At 38.1% G+C, this 27026-nt stretch overlaps 1 protein-coding gene across 3 annotated transcripts; it reads left to right on the top strand.

The window, feature by feature from the left end:
- The first annotated feature begins 1305 nt into the window (after positions 1-1305).
- On the top strand, positions 1306-26576 carry ANXA7 (annexin A7). 3 transcript variants are annotated; one of them, XM_010963170.3, is made up of 14 exons: positions 1653-1755; positions 4682-4736; positions 6433-6637; positions 7197-7298; positions 7909-7973; positions 8691-8756; positions 12306-12390; positions 12609-12703; positions 15219-15332; positions 15570-15740; positions 17746-17916; positions 17996-18071; positions 19158-19270; positions 22222-26576. In XM_010963170.3, exons 2-14 carry the CDS (start codon positions 4683-4685, stop codon positions 22342-22344), a joined length of 1440 nt encoding a protein of 479 aa, XP_010961472.1. In that variant the 5' UTR covers positions 1653-1755; position 4682; the 3' UTR covers positions 22345-26576. The 3 variants fall into 3 exon arrangements, with proteins under 3 accessions (XP_045378734.2, XP_074230360.1, XP_010961472.1); XM_045522778.2 differs by lacking the exon at positions 6433-6637 and having other exon boundaries at positions 1306-1755; XM_074374259.1 differs by lacking the exons at positions 6433-6637; positions 8691-8756 and having other exon boundaries at positions 1306-1755.
- The last annotated feature ends 450 nt before the right edge of the window (positions 26577-27026 follow it).

Below are 27026 nucleotides of genomic sequence, written 5' to 3'. Positions count from 1 at the left end.
GCATAATGGCTCCTATTTCACATGAACTCTGAAGCATATAATGGCTTTTCAGAGGTTTTTTTTTTTTTTTTTCGCTAAGTTTATGTGGTTGAATACAGGTAGATTAAATGCTCATGTGCTATGACTGCTGTTAAATGCGCCATGGCAGATATCTATAAAAGGTTTAGCTGGGTGTGAAAAGGGAGTCTACCCAAGGGAAGGTAAAGAAAAGGAGGAAAAGGTAAAGAAAAGTTTCTTAAAGTAGGAAGGAGATGGTTGATCTGTGAGTTGAGTCTTAATAATGCACAGTTGTTAAAAGGCAGGCAGTACTTTCTAGGCAGAGAAAGCCTGAGGAAAGGACCTCTGATCTTGGAGGGCCTTGTATGTCAGGAAATCACGAATGGAAGTGGTGAAGCGGAAAATCTAGTGGTACTGTCTGAATAGGCTATTGGATATTTGGGCCTATAGCTCAGGAAACTGGGCAGGAAATAAGAGGTTTGGAAAATAACCTCTCAAATTGATAGTTAAAGGAGAGGGGAGGGTGGGGACGAGATCACCAAGGAAGTAATGTAGAACAAAGAGGAGTAATGACAGGCTTCTTAGGAAATGCTTTAATTCCAGAGATCTCTGAGCAGATTGGACAGAAAGGACCAGTATTTGCCCGACAGACTGATGAACAGGGAATAAATGCTGGGTACCCAAAGTGTTGTGCAGTTTTGTTTAAATTGGGTGGTGACTTCCTCCAGTACCTTCCACTTCACCCCTGTTTTGGGACCATGTATATCTTGCTCTTCTCACTTAAAAATTTAATCCACCCTGTCCTACCCTGATGAGAAAGCTTTTGCATAGAAAAGCACGAAGAGTAATAGGTTAATGGTTCTTAGACTTCAATATGCATCAGAGCCACCTGGGGGCTTGTTAAAACAGATTGCTGAGCTTCACCTCTAGAGCTTAACTCAGTAGGTCTAAGGTGGAGCCCAGTAATTTGCATTTCTGACAAGTTTGCTGGGAATGTTGTGGCTGCCCATCTGGGGACCACAGTTTGAGAACTACTGTAAAAGGTTGCCGACTGGTTTTTGCTCTGGAATACAAACTTTCTTAATGAGTTTAAGATAATGGTCTGGGCCCTTGAAATTGCCTCAAATGTTTAATGCTAGTTTGTATGTCCTAAGTAGGGCTCTAGTGTGAGGGGAGCCTAGAACCACCTAGCAACTCCTTTCTGGAGTGGTTTTGATTAGTGTCTCTCGCGTTCCGACTATCTAGGATCCCCGTAAATACCAATCCACTTCACAAAGGACTGATTAAAGACACCGTCCTTGACCTGAGAAGATTCCAGGGATGATGGCATATCAGGCGGAGAGGCTGCACCTGGCCTCCCAGTCCCCAGCCCATCTCTGCCGCCCACCACTGAAAGGGCTCCAGGATTCCTCAGAACCGCTTCAACTTCCCAAGAGGCTTGAGAGAGCTGACGGGATTGGCGCGTCATCCTTGGTACCGAGAACTGCGGTAACACCGGCCAAGGCCCCCGAAGGGAGAGCCTTGTCGCAGGTGGAGCTGCCAGCTGGGAAGGAAGGGAAAACCCTATCCGGGGCCCTGCTGGCCTCCCGGGCTGGCCCTGCCGGTACCGCCCCCTCCTGCCCCAGGGGCGTTCCCGGCCGCGGCGGCGGTCCTAACGGGCTTGGGCGGCGGCCCCTGGCGCCCCGCCCCGCCGGGCCCGCCCCCGGCTCCATCTTGCCGGCGACCAGGTTGGGCTGTGACGCTGCTCCTTGGGGTCAGGTGAGGAACGGCGCCCCCCGGCCCTTGCCGCCACTCCTCCCCCTTGAACATCTCCCCCTGGCTCGCTCTGAGGCCGGCCATCCGGGAGAGGGCAGTGGCCAGCGTGTGTACCCAAGCCAGGGGCAGTGGAAGGGCCTGTGGGCCTCCCGGTGGTGGGCAACTCGGTGTGCGCGTCCTGGGACCCCGGCTCCCTGGTGGGGACGTTCGGTTTGGGGTACATTGGGGCGGGATCACCGAGGCGTCGGGCAACGGGAAGTCCTGCTCCCCGATCCTCCGTGCCCCTCGGCTGTCGGGAGGTAAGAGGGAGCAGTGACCCCTCCCGCGCAGGCAGGTGGACCGCAGGTGGACCACAGGTGGAGGGAGTAGGCCAGAGGATGGTCTTCCTGGAGCAACCTCAAGGAGGGCTGAGTAGGAAAACCAGCGAGCAGCACCGAAAGCTAAGTCCAGCTGGTGACTAGACCTCCTGGTGACACAGCAAATTTAGGGAAACGGGAAATTTGTACTTTGCTTATAGTGAATCCTATGGACAGAATGCATAAACCTAAAATTGTACACTGGCTCAGATTTATAATTCTTGGCAGCTGTTCTAGGAAATAACATTACAGATTTGGTCCTTTTTCCCGAACACCAGCAAACGTGTGTTGATATGAGGCCAACCTGTGTGAACAATTCTACAGAAGATAGCTTATGTTCACCATAAAGTGACAATGAAAAGAAGTCATCCAACTGCCTTTAAACTCCTAATTTCTGCCAACTGATGGGGAGCTGATCTGTTAAAGTAATCTGTCCTAATTAGATAATAAGTGTAATGAGTTACCTCTCAAGCAGGGAAGGAGTTTCAGGTACTAGATAGGCAGGTTAGAATTTTGACCAATGCAAAATGAAGCCGCCTTTGAGTTTTCCCTGGTGGTGGCTGCCGACTCTTTCCATGCAGAAGCTAGTCACGCTTCCAGTTCTTTATCAAAGGGCCCTTGCTGATGGATTTAAATGGTCCTTCCCAGTCAGGAGGCAGGTTTTGGAAAATTGTAGTATCTGCTGTTGGCCATCTTCATTCACTCTTCCTGTTTCCTTATTTGTTTCTTTTCATAAATTTGCACCAGATGCCGCCTGTGTTTCTGGGCTTCATGCCATCTCTGAGACTTGCCTAGTGAGACCCACCCCTTTTAGTAGTTGACTCACTGGGTGGAGATGATTCGGAGAACCAGGAATGATTTTTCCAGTCTTTTTTAAAAGTAGTTGCTGACAGAGACTATTAAAAGCTCTGGTTCACTGGTATAATCTAATTATTCCTTGGGCAAAGTTGAGTAATTTGTGGAGTCACCCTCAGGTCTGTGTAAGCTTTTTACAAAAGCTTTTAAAATCTACCTTTTGAATAGATGATATATGCACAATTCCAAAAAGGCTAAAGATACTTTGACAAGTAAGTCTCCTGTTTATGCCCCAGCTCTCCTTCCTGCAGGCAGCCACTCTTTCTTTTCTTTAGTATACTTTCAGGGATATTCTCTCTATATACAAGCAAATAAATGTATATTTTTACACATTTGATTGCACATTATCTATGCAATTTTTTACCTTGCTTTCCCCCCCCACTTTACCAAAAGACGGTTTCACATATGAGTAAAAAGAGAGCTGCTCATTTCTAATACTTGCATAAATAACACTTCATTGTATGGCTGCCCATAATCTTTCTCACGTGTCCCTTATTAATGGACTTTGATTGTTTTTAACCTTTTTCTGTTACAAATAGTGCTGTAACGAATAGCCTTTTACATATACAGCTTTGCATTTGTGCAAGTATTTCTGTAAGTACATCCTGGAAATGGAATTGCATTCTAGTCCTTTATATAATTATTCTTCAAAATATATCCAAATTTACTTTCTTAAAATTGCTTTAAGTTTATGAGAAACTGCATATGAGATACAGATAGTTTTCATTTTCGTTCTGTTCTGAAACTCTTGTTGACAATAATTTCTCTAGGGCCGTTAAAGATAATATTTAATATAGCAGCTCAAGGATGTAGAAATAGGACATTGTCATTGGAACAATTCCAGAGATTTAGAAATTTGAATTGCTTATGTAGTCTTTAGTACTGTAACTACTTGTTGCCTTTAAAATTATTAATTTCTCTCATAAGTTATTTTCAGACTTTTCCCCCTTTCTTTGGACGCTGACCTCTTTTGCCTAACTGTTCTTAGATGCTGTTGTTTCTCCTTTACTCCTTTTATCAATGGGGCTTAGAGAAGAAGAAAGCAAGAAACAATTTTGCCTATTTCTTTGCATGAAGGTCTTTGGATCCCAAATGACTGTTTTAGAACTTATTTTATCAACCTTCTTATTATCTTTCTTATTAACTTAAAACTTTGACTAAACATATGGCCATTCATTCTCAACTTAGCAAGTTTTTAGCTTCTGTACTGTGCTTAATGTCATAAGGGACACTGTAGTAACTTCAGTTTGTTATCTCATTTTCCTACACTATGTATTCAAAAGGAAGGGTCCTTTTTTCTCCCCCTATCTTTTTACCAGCACCTAGGACAGTGCTTATTATATAATGGGCTTTCATAATGTTGAATTGGATTAGATTGAAGTCTTGATATAAAAGAGATACAAATAATTTACAGCCAGTTAGAGAGAAGAGCCAAAACACATAATGAAAAACTTAACAAATTAGATGGTAGGTCCAGAAATGCCAAAATACTCTGGTACCAAAATATTTACAGACCAGCAGCAACAGTATCACCTGGAAGCTTTGTTAGAAGTGCAGAATCTCAGACCCCATCTCAGAATTACTGAATCAGAGTCTGTCTGCTAAACTCTTTTGAAAGAAGGTGTATTTTATGTAAAACCATATGATCTATTTATCTATTTATATCTATATGCATATCTTTAAGAAATTAAAGAGGATATTTTTTATTGTTGTTACAGAATGTCATACCCAAGCTATCCGCCCACAGGCTACCCACCTTTCCCTGGATATCCTGTAAGTATTGCCATTTATGATACTAAAATAGCTCATGTCCTTGGAGCAGTGTTGTATAGGACTAGCCCATGACAGATTTTATAGTATGCTAGAGCAAGGGTCAAACTCAAATGGCTAGAGTAGAATATGTGAGTGAAGTAAAGCATTGTGGGGAAGGCCAGCAGTTGCTCGGCTTCAGCCTGATGTGGCCATGGAGGGAGGCCCACCCAGTGTTGCTAGATACTCCATTTCTTCAAGTAAACCCAAAAATCTGGATTTTATGTGAAATTGCCTGCTTAAAAAAATTTTTTTTAATGTTAAATGCTGTATGAGCCAGTAAAACATGTATGTAAGCTAAATGTATCCTATGAGTCACTGGTTTTTAACCTTTGTGCTGGAAGGTTTAAAATAAATAAGAAGGGCTTGGCTCAGAGATAACAAATTGCAGTGGATTACAGGGCCCTGGATTTGTAGTTCTGAGACTTTCAGTGTTTGGAGTATGTTTTATACATGTGCTACCGTGTTCTGCCTTGTTGATGTCTATGCTATTCTGAGGACTAACCTCATTACTGAGGCCACAGTGAGAATTGTGAATTTCAATTTTATGCTCATATGTATATAAGGCTTCTGTCTAACTCTTTGAGACTAGAAAAAGGGGCCTATACAGATTAATGATAATGTGTGAATCCTTATTTAAAGTGAATATATAGCTCTCCTGTGTTTATCACAGGAGAGATGAGAATTATGAATATGTTCCTGGGTCCTATGTACTAATCTGAACTCTGGCAACCATTTCAGTCAATTTAGGCTAATTGCTGAAACTGACAACCCTAACATCCCAATGACTTAACAATTTAAAAACTCATTTCTTGCTTACTTCAGCCTCCTGGAATTCAGCGGTTGTGTGTGTGTTGGTGGGGTGGTGTTGTGAGGAGCTCAGAGGCTTTATTCTGTGTGATCTTGGAGGCTGTACCATTCTCTAATGCCTTATAATCCTCCAGTGGATCCTCTGCTTCCAGCTGGCAGATGAAGGAAAAGAGAGAGAAAGAGAGAATGTAGAGGATTAGATAGGAAGTTATTAGGGGCCAGGCTGGAAGTGGTGTACATTACTTCTGTCCGCATTCATTTACCACATTCATACGGTCCTACTTACCTGTAAGGAGGTCCTGGGGAATGTAGTCTAGTTTTGTGGGCCAGGAAAAAGTGTAGTGAACATGTAACAATCTCTGCCATACTTAGACATCGTATGATTGGAACTGAGATCCAAAATGTCACACCCAATGTGTGACTCAGGTCACTTTTTTTTTTTCTGTTATGCCCAAGTCCAGGTATGTTGCAAGAATTCCTCTCCTTAGGGTAGAGAGGTGGATCTTTCTCATATTTCTAGGTGCTAGGAAAATAAAGGAACTAATGAGCTTTATTAGTTGTTCCTGAAACTTTGGGGTTTGGAAAAAGCCTGGTTCTCTATTTACTCCCAAATGGAGAAACAGACCCCTCTTGCCTGACACAGGTAGAATTACATTTAACCAAATTCTGACAAACAAGTGTCCTGACAAACTAGTATACTGATAAACTAGTATGAGATACCAGGATTTCTGATGGACTTTTTAATACATGAAAGAACAAGCTAGACCTTAACAGTTATTGATTTGTTCCTTTTTTTATATGGATTGTGTTTCTTAATCACATTCATTTGAAAGTTTTTCTGATTTTTCAGCCTGCAGGTCAGGAGTCGTCTTTTCCCCCTCCTGGTCAGTATCCTTACCCTAGTGGCTATCCTCCAATGGGAGGAGGGGCCTACCCCCCAGCACCAAGTAGTGGCTACCCAGGAGCAGGAGGCTACCCTGCCCCTGGAGGTTATCCAGTGCCTGGAGTCTATCCTGGTGCACCACAGCCAGGGGGAGCTCCATCCTACCCTGGAGGTGAGTCATGGGTCATGGGATTAGTGTATTCCTGCTTGTTTTGTATGAGGTCAGTTTCCCTTAGCCTACTTTCTACCTTAGACAGTAAAGACCTTGCTGGCAAGATTGAGGGATAAAGATTCTCTGAGGACATGAAAGCTGGGAGCAGTCTCCAAAATTCTGTTGTGTAGGGAATTGGAATAAATGGTAATAAAAGACCAATATATAACAGTTTGCTTGATTATTTGTAATCTTAAGAACTGATTAAGACATTTCAATTAGCATGATTGTGACCTTTAGGACACAGGTTAAAAAAACAGCAAAGCTTAGCACTTTTGTACTGTAAGTTATTTAGGCAGACAAATGAAGTAAACATTTTTATATTTATTTTTTAATGGGGAAGGAGTTGGTAAGAAGTTGAATTTAGACCAAAAGGGACTGCTGTTATAGCATTAATAGTATGTATTTTTTTCCAGTGGTTTTTTTTTTCCCCATTGTTAATAGGAGATATTTTTCTAAAGTTTTCTCTTCAATCATGAGAAATGTCATTATGTTTTATTTTTTTCTCTGGTTTCTCCAGGCCAAGGGTTTGGAGCCCCACCAGGTGGAGCAGGCTTTTCTGGCTATCCGCAGCCACCCTCACAGTCTTATGGTGGTGGCCCAGCACAGGTCCCACTACCTGGTAGGTACCAGCTGTCTGGAGAAAAACAATAGCATGATATTTTGAATTTTTCAGTTGCCATTGAGAGAACTTAGTTTATGTTTGAGATTGTCTTATACTAAATGCTTTTATAAATAATTTTAATTACTATATGTTTTCACGAAATGTATTCATTTGATGGAAAAGTTTAGTCAGTAAGATGGAAAGATGGACCCACTTTTTCATTTAAAGAAAAATTATCTGTCCCAAAACCAAAAAAACAAAACCTTCAGGACCTTCTCTACTCACTCCTATAACACAAGTGAAACAGCTCCCAGAACTATGTCTTGTCATCCTTTCCAGATGGAATCAGAATTTAATCTGGTTAAAGTGTTTGTTCTATTTTTAAAATACTGTTTTTTAAGAAATTATGTAGGACATGGAATATTTTAAAAGATTCTCATGACCAAAGTTGGTTTTTGATTTAGTAAATTACAATATTTAAAAATTATCCTAGTGAATACTGTAGTGTGAATGTTCTCATGTTTCCATATTCATAATAAATCAGCACTGTTTTGAAACATGAAATCATTTAGTCATTTGCTGTTTTTGTTTTTTTTTGTTTTTTTGTTTTTGTTTTTTTGATGTGTAGGTGGTTTTCCTGGAGGACCAATACCTTCCCAGTATCCTGGAGGACAAACTCCTTATTTTAGTCAGGTATTTTTTGCTCTTACCTTTTAAACTTAGTCTGAAGCAGGAGCGTATAGCTCAGTGGTAGTGTGGGCTTAGCATGCACAAGGTTCTGGGTTCAATCCCCAGTACCTCCATTAAAAAAATAATTAAGTAAATAAACCTAATATCTCCCCCACCAAAAAAAACCCAAAACCAAATTAAACTTAGTCTGAGTAACTGGATAATGCCAAAGAAGGCCACCACTCCTTCGCTGACATTAGAGGTTTCCATGAAGCAGGGGAGATGGTCTATACAGTCACTTAAGACTTTATTTATTGATTTTCTTTTAAAGAGACTTTTTTTTTTTTAATTATCTTTCATTTTAGGGCACTTCATGTTTCTTGTTTCCTTTTAGACAGAGGTGCTGGGGATTGAACCCAGGACCTTGTGCATGCTGAGCTGTACCCTCCCCACTTAAGACTTTAATTGTTGCTTCTCGTAGACTCTTTGCTCTCTTTGGTCCAGCTGCTGTAAGTAATGTCTTCATGACTTTGCTATGACAAGTATGGGTCCCTTCTCGCAGGTGCCAGTACTCAGACTCTTCTTCATAGAGATTCCCTTGGGCTCTGACACTGGTTTTAGTCCTTTTTCCCCCTCCCTCGTTGGCAGTTATAATTATAAACTCAGGTGACTGGGTGATTGATATTTCTGGTGTGGTTTGTTTTCCATTTTGACCTTTATAACTTTCCACTCTTCTTTCAGATCAGTACAGAATCCTTTCCTTCCTATCCTGTTTTCTCTCCTGTTTCTTTGGATTATAGCAGTGAAGTGAGTAAGATTCTTCTAATGTTCACTAATCACAAATGTGCCTTCATTTGTTTCTAATTTCTGGTGTATTTGTCTCTGATCACTTCCTTGAGGGCTCAACTGTATCTGCTTTATCTTTATGTCCCTATAGCACTTGACAGGGCTTTAAACATAGCAGCCAATTAATGTCTGTTAAGTTGATTTTTCAGTAGTTTCAGAAGGCCTCCCATATGTCAGATCTTTGCCCCATCTCAGTATAGCTCATTTTAATAGTAAGTTTTATTTAATTGACTTGTTAATTCTTTTATATTCTATGCAAGTTACTAGGAACATAAGCAGTTTTCTGTTTACCTTATCTTGATTTTCTCATTTCCGTACTGTCTATTCATTAAGATCTAGCATATGGAAATTTTTTTTAGGCTGGGTTGGGAAAGGGATTACAGTATTGGAAAAGAAACACTTTAGCCATTTTCTGACTTCCTTTCCTGATTTGAGGAATTTGAGCCCCAGAGAGATTAAGAAACTTGTCCAGGGCTACACAGCTAGTAAAAGATAAAGCTGAGACTAGATCCTCACTCTTCTGCCTCCTGGGCCAGCGGTGTCTCTGTTATACAGTGTTACTTTGCTGATACAGTAAATGATATTCCTCCAAAGCACATAGTAAATTGCTTTTAGTCCTTTTTTTTTATTGTTGAAGTAGATTGTTAGTCATATTATTGTTAGATTATTTTAATAATTTGTTATAAGAATTTTGATTTTATTTTAGTTTAAGCATGCATATAATTCTGGAGACATGATTTTATGACTGAATATAAAAGATTTTTAAACATAAAAATATAAAACACACATACATATGCAACTTGTCTTGTGTAACAGTTACCACCTGAAGAGAGAACTAAAACCAGCAAGTTAACAGCAGTAGATTTTGAAAGAGCTTTTAGATGGGTGTGGAATAGACTACCTTGTGAGGGGTGAGCACCCTGTCACTGAAAATCCCCTGGTAAAGGTTGATGATGTGTATGTGTAGGAAGATGTAAAGAAAATTTTTGTCTTGGTTGGGCTATTGGGCGGAGTGACCTCTCCTGATTAACCCAATTGTATGTCTATGGCAGTGTTCCAGCAGGAAGATTGGACTCAAATGAGTGTCAAATGGTTGGACTTTTGATGGCAGATAGTATGGACTTTGCTATGCTGAGAAATCTCCCTAGTTAGGGAGTTTTGACCTTAAGAACATGGACCCTGATTTCTTTGAATTCTTTGTAATGCCTGGAAAATCATAATATTCTTGATGAAGATTCACATCAAACTTAGACTTTGAACAAAGAATGAAACAGAACCATTTCCCCCTCCAGTTCAAAAATGGAATAGGTTTTTTGTTTGTTATTTGTTTTTAGAAGGAAGACAATTTCAGAAAATGAGAGTCAACAAACAGTACATGGTGAGGGTTAGTTTGTTTTATTGTCTACTTCAGTGTATTATAAACAAAGGCTTCTACCCTGCCTAGGATTTAGTGACAGTGGTTACGTCAAAGGAAACTTTTATAGTTTTTTGATACATTAAGGCTGATATAAAGGCAACGTGCTGAAAAAAATTTCTACTTGAATATTTGCTACAAGAGAATAATTTTAGTTTTTCCTTTAAAACAACTATAAAAATATTTATTGCCAGTTCTTTGCTTCCATTCCCATTCCTGGCTTAGAAACTAGTAAAGAATGTTTGTTAGGGCTTACTGGTAAAAGAAAATGTTGGTGTAAGAGTATAGATGAGTGGGAGGAACCATTGACCATAAAAATGTTTGCTGAAAGGTGGTCTGGTCCCCTTCTCCCCAGTTACTTTGCTCCAACAGGTGCTGGCATATTGCTGTAGTCAATTGGTGTAAGTGTAAATGCAGTTTCAGTTGCCTAAAAAGCAATTGAATCATTTTATATTTGATTGCATCTTTAAATGATATTTTAGAGATACTGTGTAAAATAAAATATATTAAGAATTTTTAAAAATGTGGTAGGGTATCATCTTGCTTCATCCCATCTCTCTTAAGCCCTGATTTGAATATTTTAAGAAAACTAATAAATCGTTTCATAGCTTTGTTATCTTCAATTTTTTAAACTAAATTTTGAAATAATTTCAGACTTATAAAAAAGTTGCAAAAATTGTATGTAGATTTCCTGTGTACATACATTTTACCGATTCTCCAAATGTTAACTTCTTACATAAACACAAAACAGGGATCAAAAGCAGGAAATAACATTGTTATAATACTATTACCCAACCTGTAGACCTTATTCAGATTTCATTAGTTGTCCCAGTAATGTCCTTCTGGTTCAGGATCAAATCCAGGATGAAACATTGTATTTCATCCTCATGTCTCATGTCTTTCCTTTAATATGAAGTAATGAAGTAATTCTTTAGTCTTTGTTGTTCATAACCTTGACACTTTTGAAGGGTACTTACCAGTTATTTTGTAGAATATTCCTTATTATTCCTTGGGTTTGTCTCATATGTCCTCCTGATTAAATTTATGTTATGCCATTTTGGCAGGAACACCACAGAAATGATGTTGAGTCCCCAGTGCATCCTGTCAGGAGGCACTTATTGTTGACTTGTTCCATTACTGGTGGCAGTTGGGTTTGATCACATGTTTAAGATGACCTCTGCCAGGTTTTCCCCTGTAATGTTCCAAACTATGCAAATATCTTGGTTCTCATCTTACTTTTACCTGCTAATTTTCGCATCAATTGATGATTCTTGTCTGAAACAATTATTACTGTGGTGTTTGTCATATGGCAATTATAAATTTATAGATTTGTATTTTTAAAATATAATCCTTGTTTTGCTTTCTGGTTTATTTTCTTATAAAATCAGTGAAGAATATTGTAACTCTCAGAATTTACAGTCATCAGTTTCATTTTTATGATTTTTAAAATGTATAATAATCCAGACCCATAGAGAAAATGAAGAGATATTACCAAAATTATACTGCTTGTTTGAAACCTCACTTGGTAGCTTATGCTCTACTTCACTAAATCCATTATTGTACTCTTTAAATCAAACACTGCTACTCATCTCACACTATCCAGGGATCCATCTCTTTTTTCCCCTCCTATTCTATCAAGAAGGAAACCAAAGCATAGAAAGATTGTGACTAATTTCTTAAGCTTGACTATTTTGTCTTCTGAAAGTTTGGTGTCTAGCTAGCTATTGGCAGGAGGGGGAAAGGTCTTTCCTGCCTGTTCCTGAATGAGCCCTGAAAGTAAGTATCCTTGTCCTCAAACCCAAGCACTAGCTTCCTTGCCTAAGAGTGATGATTGGAGAAGTCTTAAGTTGTCTTCTTGTCAGCAGAGAATCCTGACTTGGATTTTTTAATTTTTTAAATTTGTGTTTGTTTTATTAAAGAAGTTGAACATTTTTTTTAATATTTTTTTCCAGTTTTATTGAGATATAACTGACATATTGTATTAGTTTTAGGTGTACACCATGTTGATTTGGTATATGTATGTATTGTGAAATGACTACCACAATAACTGACTTGGATTTTATGTTCTTTGTTCTTTACCTGCTGCTTTGACTCAGGGAAATCAAGGAACAATTCAACCAGCTGCCAGCTTTGATGCCATGAGAGATGCAGAAGTTCTTCGTAAAGCAATGAAGGGTTTTGGTAAGGAAAATATATTTTGATCTTATTTATAATAAGTTCAAGTGATTGAATATAAAGTAAAAATATGCTTTATGTCATAAACCAAGTTTATATTTCAGCCTGTGTGCACATACCTCAATTTAATCTGGCACCAGGCACCTTATAAGCATCTAAGAGATGTCCTCAAGGAACACCCCACATGGACTTCATCCTTACTTAAACATGTATGGTTCTTCCAGGGACAGACGAGCAGGCAATTATAGACGTTGTAGCCAACCGTTCCAATGATCAAAGGCAGAAAATTAAAGCAGCTTTTAAGACCATGTATGGCAAGGTATGTTTTTGGTTTTTTTTCTATTTTGGCATGAGCAGGAATAATGGTCTGTAGACCTCCCCCATTTATGTCAGGATGGATGCTATATTTTTATTAGTACTGTTGAGTATAGAGAAGAGACAGCTAAACTTCAGAAACCCCAGGAGAGGTGTAGTCAATATTTATTTCTCTTGAAAACCTTTCCAGTTTTGGATCTCATAGTCATACCCATCTACTATGTCTGGTAGGTGATAGATGTTCAGAAGAAAGTGGATTATGACCAGAGTCATGATCAGTAGCTTGATTCTCACTCTTCTCCCTGCAGTGGGATTTAAGGATTTCTTTTAAGCCCTTGCTTGTTCTTGGTCCTTGGCATCATCTCCAGTCCTCTCTCTCTCCCTCTAAACATATTCTGTATTATGCTTGTATGGAACTTCTTACCATTCCCCACACACATTCCATGGTTTGTATATGTTGCTTTCTTGTCCTAGAATACCTTTTCCTCTTTTTCTGCATGGCAAACTAATTCTCCAGGATTTGGCTTAATTAAGCTACTTTGTGAAGTTTCTCTCTCTGCTCCAGGCAGAATGTAGCTGCTTCTTTCACTAAAGTCCCACAGTACTTTGTAAAACCTCTGCTATAACTAATCTCACTGCCCACCCCGTAAAACTGTGAGCTTCCCTCAGGCAAACCATGTCATATTCATCACTTTGTATTTATAGCACTAAGTACAGTAACAATAGCAGATGGCCACTAAATAAATATTTCTTGAATGGATGATCAGTGACTAAACCCATTGAGATTCAGTGGCTGAACAGTTCCACTGCTTCTTAAATATAAAAGGGAAAACTGGGAGCATTGGTTTGCCATTTAGATAGGAATTCTAAACATTTCCTGACATCCTCTGGGTCCAGTTTACTTTTCTCAGAATGCAAGTAGAGGTCCATTGGCTCGTCCCACCTCATCTTTCTACTGTGCCTTTCCCTCTCTGCCCAACCCAATCCACTTCCTCAGTCTTAAGGCTGATTAAGCGACACAAACTAGATTCTCTTAGGGTTCAACAGCAGACTCGCTTCTCTCACAAAAGTATTTTCTATTATTATGAATTTCTTTAATTCATATATAGTCTGTGCTCTGCTGTCCTGAATTTTCTCATATATTGCTTTTGAATTAAAACTAATTCACAGTCAATTTTCCTTACCCACAGTCACCTTGTCTCTTGACTTATTATTAAAAATACCATTCCCCTAGCCTGCCATGGAATCTTCTTTGATTCCACATTCTCCTTTGTCAGTCAGTCAGTTATTATTGTTTCAGTGCCTACTGTATGCCCTGCACTGCTTTATCGTAGCAACTGGTTATTGACCACATCTTCTTGATCTAACCTGTAAAAGGGCTCTTTAAAAAATGTGCCTTGTGTCTCCTTTTTTCTTTCCACTTCCATTGTCATCACTCAAGTCCAAGCCTTTATTACTTCTTGCCTAAATATTCCAGTAGCCTAAATTTAATTTATAGCCTCCTTGTCATCATAATTCATACTGCCTGTTGTTGCTGTTTCAATGCTGTTTTCTTGCATAAAAGTTTCCAGTGGCTTCTCCCAGGATGCAGAGTCAAATCCACATTCTTTAGCTTGGTATTCAGGTAGTAATCCAAGCATATGGCTACAACTCTGTTTCACTAATCTATGGAGACATTACCCTCTAACAAAATTGGTCATCTTACTGTTCCATTGAACAGGCTTTCCTCAATCTTGCCTCTATGCTAGTGATTCTTAACCTTAAGAATCATAATCTCCTTTTGAACTTAAAAACACATGTAGAATCTCTGAATATTCATCCTTGACATCAGAGGTTTGTTTTTTTTTTTTTAAGAAAAATTCCACAGATGATTTTAATGCATATAGTCAAGGTTGGGAACCTCTTTTCTTGTTTGTGTTCTTCCTCCTTGCCTACAATACCTTTCTCCTTTCTCTTTGCCTGCTCATTTTTACGTACTCTTCAAGATCTGGACTAAAAGCTATCTCTGAGCTCTCTAGCCTACTTCAGCTTTTCCTGTTTCAACTTGTTTATGTGCTACTTACTCATCTGGTGCTGGAGTTCAAGCTGCCTTTTATTATCTTTTTTTTTTAGATGTTTATCTTATCTTTCCAAATAAGAATATGATAATGATTTCTACTTCCTCACAGAACAAGATGAGGAAGTATATACTAAGTAAATACTAAGTAAATTTGTTTATCATTTTGTTAATTTGAATTATTCTGTTTCATGTACCTCCTATTTTGTACCTGGTATAGTGGAGGAACTACAGTAAATTTATTGCTAGATGTTTATTGATAGAATGAATAAAACATATCTGCTTGAGTGTGATAAACTTAAGGTGTATATATTTACCTGTTTCTTACTGTGTAATATTGAGAATTGAAATTGAGGTTTTCATAAAGCAAGTCAATTCCATTTTTTTCGTATTTTCCTTAAAAAATTTAAGAAACAAAATTTGGAGAGCACAAGTACTTAAGTTTGTATTTGTAACTTAACAGGATTTAATCAAAGATCTTAAATCAGAGTTAAGTGGAAATATGGAAGAACTGATCCTTGCCCTGTTCATGCCACCTACATATTATGATGCCTGGAGTTTACGGAATGCAATGAAGGTACTGTATGACATTTACTGTGAGTAGTTTATCCTATTCAAGTGTAAAACCCTATAAATTATGGTAGTTCTGAATTTACAGTGACAGCTAAATCAATACATCATTTTATATTATCTGAAAATACAGAGTTTTTCAGATCTGGAAGCCAAAGAAATATTTGATGTAACAGTAAGATTTAATTACTTTCAGAAATTTTATTTTTCTTTGTATAATTCTCTGTTTCTTCATTTCACATAGGGAGCAGGAACTCAGGAACGTGTATTGATTGAAATTTTGTGTACAAGAACAAATCAAGAAATCCAAGAAATTGTCAGATGTTATCAGTCAGAATTTGGACGAGACCTTGAAAAGGACATTAGATCAGATACTTCAGGGCATTTTGAACGTTTACTTGTATCCATGTGCCAGGTGAGTATAGCATAAATGTTTGTGTGTTGGTGGAGGGAACATTCTTTGCTGCCTTTTGCCAGTGGGCTCTTTTTATTCTTTTTAATATTTAGCCCCCTTGGGATCTTGCCATCTTGAAGCGGCACAGAATCCACTCTACAGATTTCTTTGTAGTCACTATTGAAATTTATTTCTGCAGATCTGACTTTTGAAAGGAATCAGAAATTAACCTCTTTAAGGTTGTACAAAATCAGAAATCAATTTGAGGCTCTGTGTCATAGATTGGAGATGAATCTGTACTTTTAAGCTTGGCATTGTACTGCCAGTTAAGTTGGACTGGCACTGCAGGTCGGCCGTGGAAGACCTATCAGAGGAGCTGTGTGAGGAGAGCCAGAAATGCAAACAGTGTTGTAGGGCTCACAGTAATGCTGTGATTAGCACCTTCCTTATTCAGATTCCCAAGATGTGCTGGAAAAATGACAGAAAATTCTCCAAATAGGGTATTTGGAATGATACTATAAACACACTTAGAATGAGATGATGAGAGTATATTTGAGAGATGATACAAAAGACTAGCACACTGTTTCAGTATCAGGAGTTATTGGCTACCCTGCTAGTGCACAAGGTTGGACAGTCTTGAGGGTTCCAGATGTAGAGGAGAGGCTCTCCAGAGCAAAGAAGGCGGTTGCAGAAAAGACAGTGTGCCAAAGTGAGTGGGTATGGAAATGAGAAAAGAAAGCAAAAGGGTGGGAGGCCATTGAGTTTACCTACAACAGTAACAGCAGAAGAGTAGGTTAGCATGAAAAAAAGTCAGGAACAGAGATTTAATGCTAAAAATGATTATTAAGACTTTAACGAGGTGCTGAATGTCTCTTTACGCAGGAGTCAAGGCCCAGCTCTTTTACAAAGTAAAAGTAAAGGAGCCTCTTCCAGGGAGTGGCTTCCTAGGAAAGTGGGATTGTATTGTGTGTTTGAATCCAAAGGCAATAATCTGGGGAGGTTTTTCTGAGCACCTTTTCCTGTGCTGTATTCAGTAGCCTATTTAGAATATGCTTTTACGTATTCCTTGTGCCCAGTGCTCTTCGGAAGACAGTTTCTGATGTTCAAGGAACACCTCTCGGTTTTTTAGTTCAGACAGACACTATGACTCTAGAGCGCAGCCTTTCCTGTGTTGGGGTTTGTGTTTCTGTTTTTGAGAGAAACCAGCTACCCATCTAAGCTTTCCTCTTGTTCAGGCCCAGAGCTGCTTGTCTCCCTCTCTTCTTCCCTCCCTCCCATCCCAGGGAAGAGTTTGGTCTATAAATCAACACAGTCTAGCAGAACCTGAGTTATTTATCACTTCTTCTAAAAGCCCCACATGTCATTTTTATGTACACATTCATAATACTTACATAGTAAGATTACTCTTGGATGAAAGCAAGGAAGTTCCTGAAGCCTCCGTATTATATGCTCCCTCCCTGGACTTCAGTTCCCTGAGGGCGGGAGCCTTGTCTTTCTTGTGTCTCTATCATTTAGTACAGCCTGTTGGTTCTGCTCCTCTGGAGAACCCTGACTAATAGAGCCTGGTGCAGAGCATGTGCTCCATACCTTTCAATTGCATGAATGAAAACAGAGTGGAACTCAGTGTAGTGCATATTGGTCTTAAATCCCAACTAAGGAGAGCCATACTTTCTTCATTCAAGTGGTAGTTTATATCTCTAGAAGAGAGATTTTTGTGTGTGTGTATGTGTAATTTTTTATGGAAACCTTTTGTGGTTTAATTTAGCTCTCAAAGCCCTGAAAACCTCTCATTTTAGTTTAACCTCATTAAACCATGAATATATATTATAAAATCCAAAATTGGCAGAGTGATAAAGTACTTGTTACACTAGTATAGTTTCTTGGGGAATGAAAGATATGCATGAGAAACGTTATGCATTAATCTTTAGTAAGTTGTCCCTTTAAATCTAAAAGTGACTATATTGGAAAAAGTTTTTTAAATAAAACTTGCATCACTTTCTTCTAATTCCTGCTTCCTCTTTTGCAGGGAAATCGTGACGAGAACCAAAATGTTAACCACCAACTGGCTCAGGAAGATGCTCAGCGTCTGTATCAAGCCGGTGAGGGGAGATTAGGGACAGATGAGTCTTGCTTTAACATGATTCTTGCCACAAGAAGCTTTCCTCAGCTGAAAGCTACCATGGAGGCTTATTCCAGGGTATGAGCTTTTCTTTTGAAGATTCGGGTTTTGTTTTAAAGTGTGAGAATATTTTAACCCCTATATTCTTTGTTTGCAGATGGCTAATCGAGATTTGTTAAGCAGTGTTGGCCGTGAGTTTTCTGGAAACGTTGAAAGTGGTTTGAAGACCATCTGTAAGATACTTTTGTGTTTTGCTTTGTTTGGTTTGTAAATGAGCGAGGCTTTGAATATTTGTTCCCATGAAGTGGTGATTATTAATATAGACTCCCTGAAATCTGCTTAGGCAGAGGCTGAGCTAATCCTGTGTTTTTATATGTGATTCCCTATGAGTGGTTGGTGGTGTGATCAAATAGGGTTGTTTTGGGATTATTTAGTCTTTATTCTCTGTCTCCTTTCTTGAGGACTGTGCAAAAATAGACAATAGATTGAAGCATTTCCAGTAAGGTGACTGGGAATGCCCCAGGAGACTCTGGAGCACCACCACACAAAGGGTCATTTTGAGCTCCCCAGACACCTTTCAAGTACTCAGCCCAGTGAGACCCTTTTCCCTTTTGAAACTAAAAATCCAATTTTTGGTGTCTTAACATTCAGATGCTTAATGAAGTGAAAATTTCATTCTCAAGGAGAATATAAGACTAAAGAGAGTATTAGTAACATATTGGTAATAGCAGTTAAATGTCTGAGAAATACTACCATAGTAATTGTAGCTAACATAATAATGAACACCTGGTACATCTTTACCACCTGCAGGAGGAGACTTTAGTAAATCAGTTTTCCTAAGAGAAAACATGTCAGATTTCTTTTTATCATTCTCAAGTCTTTGCTTGGATCTGTGTTTTCTTTTTTATTTTGGAGTCTGTCTCACATCCATCTCTCAGCCAAATGATGTATTTAACTCTTAGAATTCAGATTTCAGCCATTATTCCTTTCAGTAAGAGATTATCAGGGCACAGTTGCCACAGGATTTTCTCACTTTACAGAGGAAAATGTTAAGACTCTGTGTGACTGATCTATGGAGAGAAAATGGGGTTTATTAGCCAGAGGGAATCTTCTAGTATTGAAGGTAGCCTGTCTGATGCAGCTAGAAAGACAGATGGATGCTGAGAAAAATCAAGAGGAGAACATCCGCACCTCACGTCAGATTTTGGGGATGATTACATAGAACCCGATCGGAGGCAGCTGGAAGTGACGGGTGAAGCTGGTAGGTGGACCCCTTTGTCCCGTTCCGGCCCTGTGTCTGAAGCGTGTCTCCCTTGCAGTGCAGTGTGCCCTGAACCGCCCTGCCTTCTTTGCTGAGAGGCTCTACTATTCAATGAAAGGTGCCGGCACAGATGACTCCACCCTGGTCAGAATTGTGGTCACTCGAAGTGAGGTGAGGCTTTTTCTCTTTGCCTGATACTACTTGATTTTGAATGTAGGGTTTTTTCCTTAGCTCTTTTTTATTTTATTTTTTTGGTGGGAGAGGTAATTAGGTCTATTTATTTATTTATTTTTAGAGGAGGTGCCAGGGCCTCGTGTATGCTAAGCATGAGCCCTACCACTGGAGCTATCCCCTCCATTTTTTTTTTTGGTGTGGGGCTGGTAATTAGGTTCATTTATTCATTTTGATGGAGGTACTGGGGATTGAACCCAGGACCTTGTGCATGCTAAGCAGGCACTCTACCACTGAGCTATTACCCTCCCCTGATTTTTTTTCTTAGAAATATTAAAAAAATTTTTTTCCTCCAGCTTTATTGAGATATAATTGACATACAGCGCTGTATAAGTTTAAGGTATACAGCATCATGATTTGACTTAAATACCTCATGAGGTTATTATAATAATTTTAGTGAACATCCATCATCTCTTATAGGTACAAAATTAAAGAAATAGGAAAAAAATTGTTTTCCTTGTGATGAGAACTCTTAGGATTTACTCTTTAACAACTTTTATATATAACATACAGCAGTGTTTTATTTATCATGTTGTATGTACATGACATCCCTGGTACTTATTTATCTTACAGTTGGAAGTTTATACCTTTTGATTACTTTTCTCTAATATTCCCTCCCCCACCCACTACCTCTGGTAACCACAAATCTGATCTTTTTTTTGTATGAGTTTATTTGTTTTTGAAGTATAATTGACCTACAACACTATGTTAGTTTCTGTCACACACATAGTGATTCAATATTTCTATACATTTCAAAACGATCCCCATGGTAAGTCTAGTTATGAGGTCATCATGCAAAGATACTACGGAGTTACTGACTCTTCCCTACACTGTACATTTCATACCCATGACTCACTGATTTTGCAACTGGAAGTTTGTACCTCTTCATCTCCCTGACCTATTTCCTCCCGCACCTCCTCCCTCCCCTCTGGCAATTAGCTGTTTGTTCTCTGTCTGTAACTCTGTTTCTGTTTTGTTATGTTTGTTAATTTGTTTTGTTTTGTTTAGATTCCATGTATAAGTGAAACCATACAGTATTTGTCTTTCTCTATCTAACTTAGAATGTTGATTTCTTAAACATTCCTCAGTTGGTTGTCAGACTGACGTTAAGAAAAAGCTCTCTTTCTCACTGCTGGTAGAGGTTGTATAAAGCGCAGTGTTCACTTTCCTCATGCTGTGAGAGAGGCTTGCTTTAGTTAAACAGACCACTGTTCTTTAATGATCCCAATGCCAAGAGATTTTCCTACTTGAGAAGGTCTTCAGAGAACACTGGTTTATGACAAGTTGTAAGATGTTTATCTTTTGGTTTTCATTTTGCTTATGTAAAAAACTATGTGAAAGACTTACGCAAATTAATCCTATTGGACTTAAAAACTCTTGAAATTAGCATACACTGTTAATTATAAAATAATTTAAAAAATTTTATCTTTATCTTTTTCTCTAAATGTAGCCTCAAATGTATTCCTTTCTTAGACTTTGTATATTTTTTTGTGGATGTTTTAAAAGTACTTTTAGCGATATGATGTCCATGATGTAAAAAGATAAATCAAAATGCCTTGGGCTGCAGGGCATCACCCCTTCCCCAGCCTCACTAGCCTGCTTCCTGGTGGCCCCGTAGCCCCACAACTACACCCTAGTATTTACCAGTGGACCTTTTTTTTTTTTTTTAAATTGAAAGAAAACATATGCTACTAAATTATACTAATGAAGGTAAATCATTTTTTAAAAGACAACCATAATACAATGTATGGGAAAAAATTCTTGTGTATTTGTTTTTAGATCTACATTTTCTAACCACTCTCACTCTCTTTTTTTAAAATTATAGTAAAATATACATAACACAAAATTACCTTTTCAATCATTTTTAAGGGTGCAGTTCAGTGACATTAAGTATATTCACATTTTTGTGCAACCATCACCACTGAAACTTTTTCACCTTGTAAAATTGAAAATCCACACTCGTTAAACAATAATTCACTATTCTACTTGCTCCCCAATCCCCAGCAATCACTATTTTACTTTCTGTCCTATGTGTTTGACTACTCCAGCTACCTGATATAAGTGGAATCATACAGTATTTGTCCTTTTAATGTCTTGAGAGTTCATACACGTGGTAACATGCATCAGAATTTCCTCCCTTTCTCAGGTTGAGTAATATTCCATTGTATATCTACACTACCTTTTGTTTATTGATTTATCTGTCAGTGGACACTTGGGTTGCTTCTACCTTTTGACTGTTGTGAATAATGCTGCTACGAACATGGGTGTACAAATATTTGAGTCCCTGCTTTCACTTTTGTGTATATATCCAGAAGTGGAATTTGCTGTATCATATGGCAATTCTATTTTATTTTATTCTTTTGAGGAATCACCATACTACTTTCCAGCAGCTGCACCATTTTACATTCTTACCAGCAAGGCACAGCACTTGTTAATTTCTGTGTTTTTGATATTTGTCATCCTATGAAATTGGTGTTTTTGTTTGTTTTTTTCTGGTGGAGGGACGTAACTAGGTTTATTTATTTATTCTTAGAGGAGGTATTGGGGATTGAACCCAGGACCTCATGCATGCTAAGCATGCGCTCTACCACTTGAGCTATACCTGCCCCTGAAATTGGTTTTTAAATGACTAATATATTTGGAATAATAGATGAAACTAGTTCACCCTTAGCCAATATCTTTACACAGCAGTGAATCATTCATTAGGTGACACTAGTACTGGTAATTTAATGCTAGCTATAAAATGCCAGTCATTTGGTGTTTTTCCCCTCTGCTTTGATTATAATTAGGATCTCTTCACTGTTAAAACATAATTCTAATAAATTAATAAATAAGTTTTCTTTTGACAGCTTTTTTTTTCTAATGTCAAAAATATCATCTCTTGCATGCAGATTGATCTCGTACAGATAAAACAGATATTCAGTCAGATGTATCAGAAGACCCTGGGCATGATGATTGCAAGTGACACAAGTGGAGATTACCGAAAGCTTCTTCTGGCCATCGTGGGCCAGTAGGAGAAATTTTTTTTAAACAAATGAAGCTATTCAAAGCTTATCCTTCAAAGCAATGACTGACCTGCATGCAGCAACACCAGCCACCTAAACAAAAGAGCTTTTCCTAAGGACTGTGTCAGGGTATTGTGCTTGGTTTGCACATGGGGTTATTGCCTTAATTCCAGTGTTTTCTTTTTCTCTTTATATACAATCAAGTAAAGCCATATCACAATGATACCGTAATAATGCACTGTTTGTAAAGCATAATTCTCACTGCTCTTATTCTAAATAGGATACCAAATTGAATAAAATCACAACAGTCTCTAATTCTGTGCAATCATATTGAATAAAAAAGTTCAATATTGAATAAATTTGAATAGATAATACTGAGTTAAAAAGAAAAACTCTGCCTTCCACTGGACAGTTATAGTTGGTTGTATGTCAAGACTGTATTACTCTTTTAAAAAATTCAGCTCTTTTGACCTAGGAGAGTAATTTGCATCTTATTTTACATAAATTTGTATTCTATTTCATAAATACTAAATTTCCCACATAGAAAATAGATTAGTATTGCCTGGAGCAACTTTTCAAAAAAAGAATTATATGTTTATATGCATAAAATACATAGCCTACTTTTATGTCTCCTAAAGCTCACTACAGATTTTTATTGACCCTTGATTTAAAAAAAAATTTATAAAAGACTTTAATTTCAGTTGCAATTTAATCATGATTGAAGAAAGTGAAGCTTGACACATAAAATGTGCTCAATTAATGAATGAATGAGGCTTAAAGTATTTCCCTGGGAGATTGAACACTAGCTCTTTGGAGAAGTATTTTGGGAGCTCAGTTAGTGGTACAGCAGAGTGATTTCAAACCTGGTTTTATTCCTAGTACTGAGGAATTACTTAAGTATGTTGAGCATTACAATAGGTAGTCAGGGAAAATAAAAAGGAAGAAGGTTTGTAATCTAGTGAGGGTTCTAAACAAAACTTAGGATATAAGGAAGTTGTAAATGTTGGGTTATAAATTCTGCTGAGGATAATAACCCTATCTGTTCTTAGTGTTGAGCTCTCTGGCACAAAGCAGGTATTTAATATAGATGTGGTGAATGACTGTACTAAATAAAAATTGAGAAGAATTATAAGTATCAATTATAATATGATGAACATTTGTTTAAGTACCAAGGTATATACATACAAGGTGGTATAAAATACAGCCTTACTCTTACAGAGGCAGACCTACGTACAATAGTGAGGCAAAAGCAAGATACATAGGTAGAAGGATGATGGGCTAAGGTAGATGTAATTTTAAAAAGTTTCATTGAAAAAGTTCAGTTTTGATAAAGGTTTTGAATAAGTAACAATGAAGGGATGTAAAGTAAAGAAAAAAAACTAGTGATTGGGAGGTACTAAATGTAAAGCTGAGAGAGGTTTAAGTTATTAAGGAAAGAAAAGATAGGAGCAATGTATTTTTAAGCTTTTTAAAAACTGAGATATAATTCATATATCATAAAATTCAGTGGTTTTTAGAATATTCATATATTTGTGCAACAATCACCAAAATCAATTTTTGAACATTTTCATCACCCCAAAAGAAAACTTACACACATTATCAGTAACTTCTTTTCCCTCCTTCCCAGCCCCTGGCAATCACTAATCCACTTTCTGTCCAAATGGATTTGCCTACTTGGGGCTTTTCATATGAATGGAGTCATACAATGTGTGGCCCTTTTGTCTGGCTTCTATCAATTAGCATTCATTGTTTGGATGGACATGTGGATTGTTTCCCCCTTTTTATTTATGAATAATGCTGCTACGAACATTCATGTACAAGTTTTTGTGTAGACATGTTTTCAGTTCTCTCGGCTATAGTACTAGGAGTGGAATTGCTGGTACATACAGTATCTTTATGTTTACCTTTTTGAGGATGTGCCAAACTATCTTCCAAAGCAGATGTACCATTTTACAACCCTACCAGCAATGAATGAGTCTTCTATCCTACTGAGTGTGAAGTGGTATCTCATTGTGGTTTTGATTTGCATTTGCCTAATGACTAATGAGCATATCTTGAGCTCATTGGCCAGTTGGGTATCTTCTTTGGAAAAATGTCTATTCAAATACCCATTTTTAAATGAGCTATTCATCTTTTTATTGTTGAGTTGTAAGGGTTATTTATATATTCTGGTTAGAAGATCCTTATCGGATATGATTTTGTTTTGTATTCTTTTACGGAATGGTCAGTCAGGTTTGGCCACAAGAGAAGACACAGGAGAGGCTCAGGAAAGTAATTATGCTCAAACATCTTAGAGACAGAAGGCACTGCACACATAGGGCCAAATGGGAAAGGCACCAGGGTGGTCAGGAGGCAGAAGACAGGAGGCTGGGGGCCATACCTATATTGGTGTTTCTGAGGGAAAGGCAGTGTGGGTCAGGGTAAACAGTTTAGGATTGGCTAGTTGGAGTAATTTTGGTGGGCTTTGGACTATATGGGTGGTCTCCAGTTGCCTGGTTCCTAGCCCTGGGATTACTAAGGCAGAAGAATATTTTCCTCCTGGGGTTCAGGGCCAGATACAGGAGGTATGGCTCTGGATTGGTTAGCTGGCTTATCAAAACATGCTCTTAGCTTGGTCCTTTGCTATCTCTAAGAACCGGCTACCTGGGGAAGGGCAGTCTCTCCCTAGCCAGAAGGGTTTTTTAAGATGTAAAAACAACACAATGTGCAGAAAATTATATATACACACACACAATACAGATTTAGAAATATTTTCTCCCATTCTGTGGGTTCTTTTTACTTTCTTGATGGTGTCTTTTGATGCACAAAATTTAAATTCTGATGAAGTCCAATTCTCTTTTTTCTTTGGTTGCTTGTGCTTTTGGTATCATGTCTAAGAAACCACTGTCTAATGCAAGCTCATGACAATTTACCTCTATATTTTCTTCTAAGATTTTTAGAGTTTTAGTTCTTACATTTTGGTCTCCAACATTTTTAGTTAATACTCTTATATGGTGTGAGATAGGTGTCCAGCTTCTTTCTTTTGCATTTGGATATCCAGTTGACCCAGCATCATTTGTTGAAAAGACTATTCTCTTGCCATTGAATTGTCTTGACACTCTTGTCAAAAATCACCTGACCATGAATATAAAGTTTGGTCCAAGGACAGAGGGAATGAAAAGTGCACACCGAACTGAGGAGCTATCTTAAAACCAAAAAATAAGGCAGGTAGTTCCATACAATCCATGGAGCAGTTTATTATTGGGTAACTTACATATAGGGTGGACAGCAGCCCCTCTGCAGTACAGCAATTCTCCACGCTGTCAAGGGGCCACTGAGACAACTTTACGTCAAACTAGGGCATGAGGGTACGTATTCAGAGACAGGGCGTGCATTCCTAAGTCAAGACTGCATCTAATTTATGAGTAACTAGTCTTGTGGGCACCAGGAATACATCAGTGAAGGTCTTACCATAGTTTGAAGATTTACACAGCATATAGGCCACCTGGAACTAATGAACATTAAACAGTATCTATTAGCTACAAAGCTCTTGACAATAGAGAAGAGATTTACCACACAGTACAGTCCTAGGTAGGGTCAGTGGAAGGACAGGAGAAACTGAACAGGCCCAAAATGGCGTTAGTTATGCTAACAGTGAAACAAATTCTATATCTGAATTCTCTATTCTATTAATCTGTATGTCTATCCTTATGCTTTGATTACTTGGTAACTATAGCTTTATAATAAGTTAGAAATTGGGAAATTTGAATCCTTCAACTATAGTCTTTCTCAAGAATGTGTTGGCTATTTTGGGTCCCATGCATTTCTACATGAATGCAAAAAAAAAAAAAAAAGCCATGTTGATAGTGATTGCTTTGACTCTGTAGATCAATTTGAGTATAAGCAATACATTTGATTATATTATTGGATATTGTGAGAAATAAATGGGGAATAGAAACAGATTGGCTAATTAGGAACAAGTCTTTCAGAGTAATGAGAAAGGAGTTGTTGAAATAGTGCGCCATTTAGTGGAGGTCTCTGAAACCCAGACTAAGGAGTTTGAATTTTTTAGAGATTTTATACCTTTTTTTGCCTCCATAGTTCATTCATTTTGACTGCTTTGTAATACGCTATTTTGTGAATATATATCAGCATATTCATACACTCTTCGGTTGAGTTGTATCCAGGTTTTTGCTACTGTATTTTGCCATTCCAACTCTAATGTAGAATTTCAAATGTATTAAATTTTTGCATCACTTCAAGTCTGTTTATTGTATAAATATTAGCGCTACGGTTTTAGCATTATTAGCACTAGTAGCAGTACGGTTTTGCATTTTCATCAACAATATGAGAGAGCCAGTCTCCCTTTAAAAATACTGTCTTATCTGCATTTTTTACGGATAAAGATTTAAATGCCCGTTTTCAAAACCGTTTAATATAGGCCTTTATTTTATCTTTAAATACGTTTCCTTTTGGTTTCTCTCCTCCTGTTTATGGAGGGATACTGAAAGAAAGGGGTCGAGAAAGCAAAATCAAAAAGTAGAAAACGTACTTAGTCAAAACTTTCGCCAAGGTAAAGGGACATCTGCAGAAACACCAGAGATCCCAAGTACGCACGGGATGAGGCTCACAGTTTCCAGAGCGCACGCGCAGAAGCTCACCTCGCGCCCCTTTCTTGGTTCCCTCGCGGGCAATGTTATCGCGAGTCTTGG

This window comes from Camelus bactrianus, chromosome 11, assembly GCF_048773025.1.
Source record: "Camelus bactrianus isolate YW-2024 breed Bactrian camel chromosome 11, ASM4877302v1, whole genome shotgun sequence".
Taxonomy (NCBI): domain Eukaryota; kingdom Metazoa; phylum Chordata; class Mammalia; order Artiodactyla; family Camelidae; genus Camelus; species Camelus bactrianus.
Note: the sequence above shows the minus strand (reverse complement) of the source record. Positions and strands in the feature narration are given on the sequence as shown.

What these genes read in the sequence shown, in the direction of transcription:
- ANXA7 (XM_045522778.2), top strand. Translation starts at nt 1,318, where the DNA reads ATGATGGCATATCAGGCGGAGAGGCTGCACCTGGCCTCCCAGTCCCCA. An exon ending in CACCTTTCCCTGGATATCCT is followed by an intron (nt 4,737 to 7,196) that starts GTAAGTATTGCC and finishes TGGTTTCTCCAG; the next exon opens with GCCAAGGGTTTGGAGCCCCA. An exon ending in TACTTGTATCCATGTGCCAG is followed by an intron (nt 15,741 to 17,745) that starts GTGAGTATAGCA and finishes CCTCTTTTGCAG; the next exon opens with GGAAATCGTGACGAGAACCA.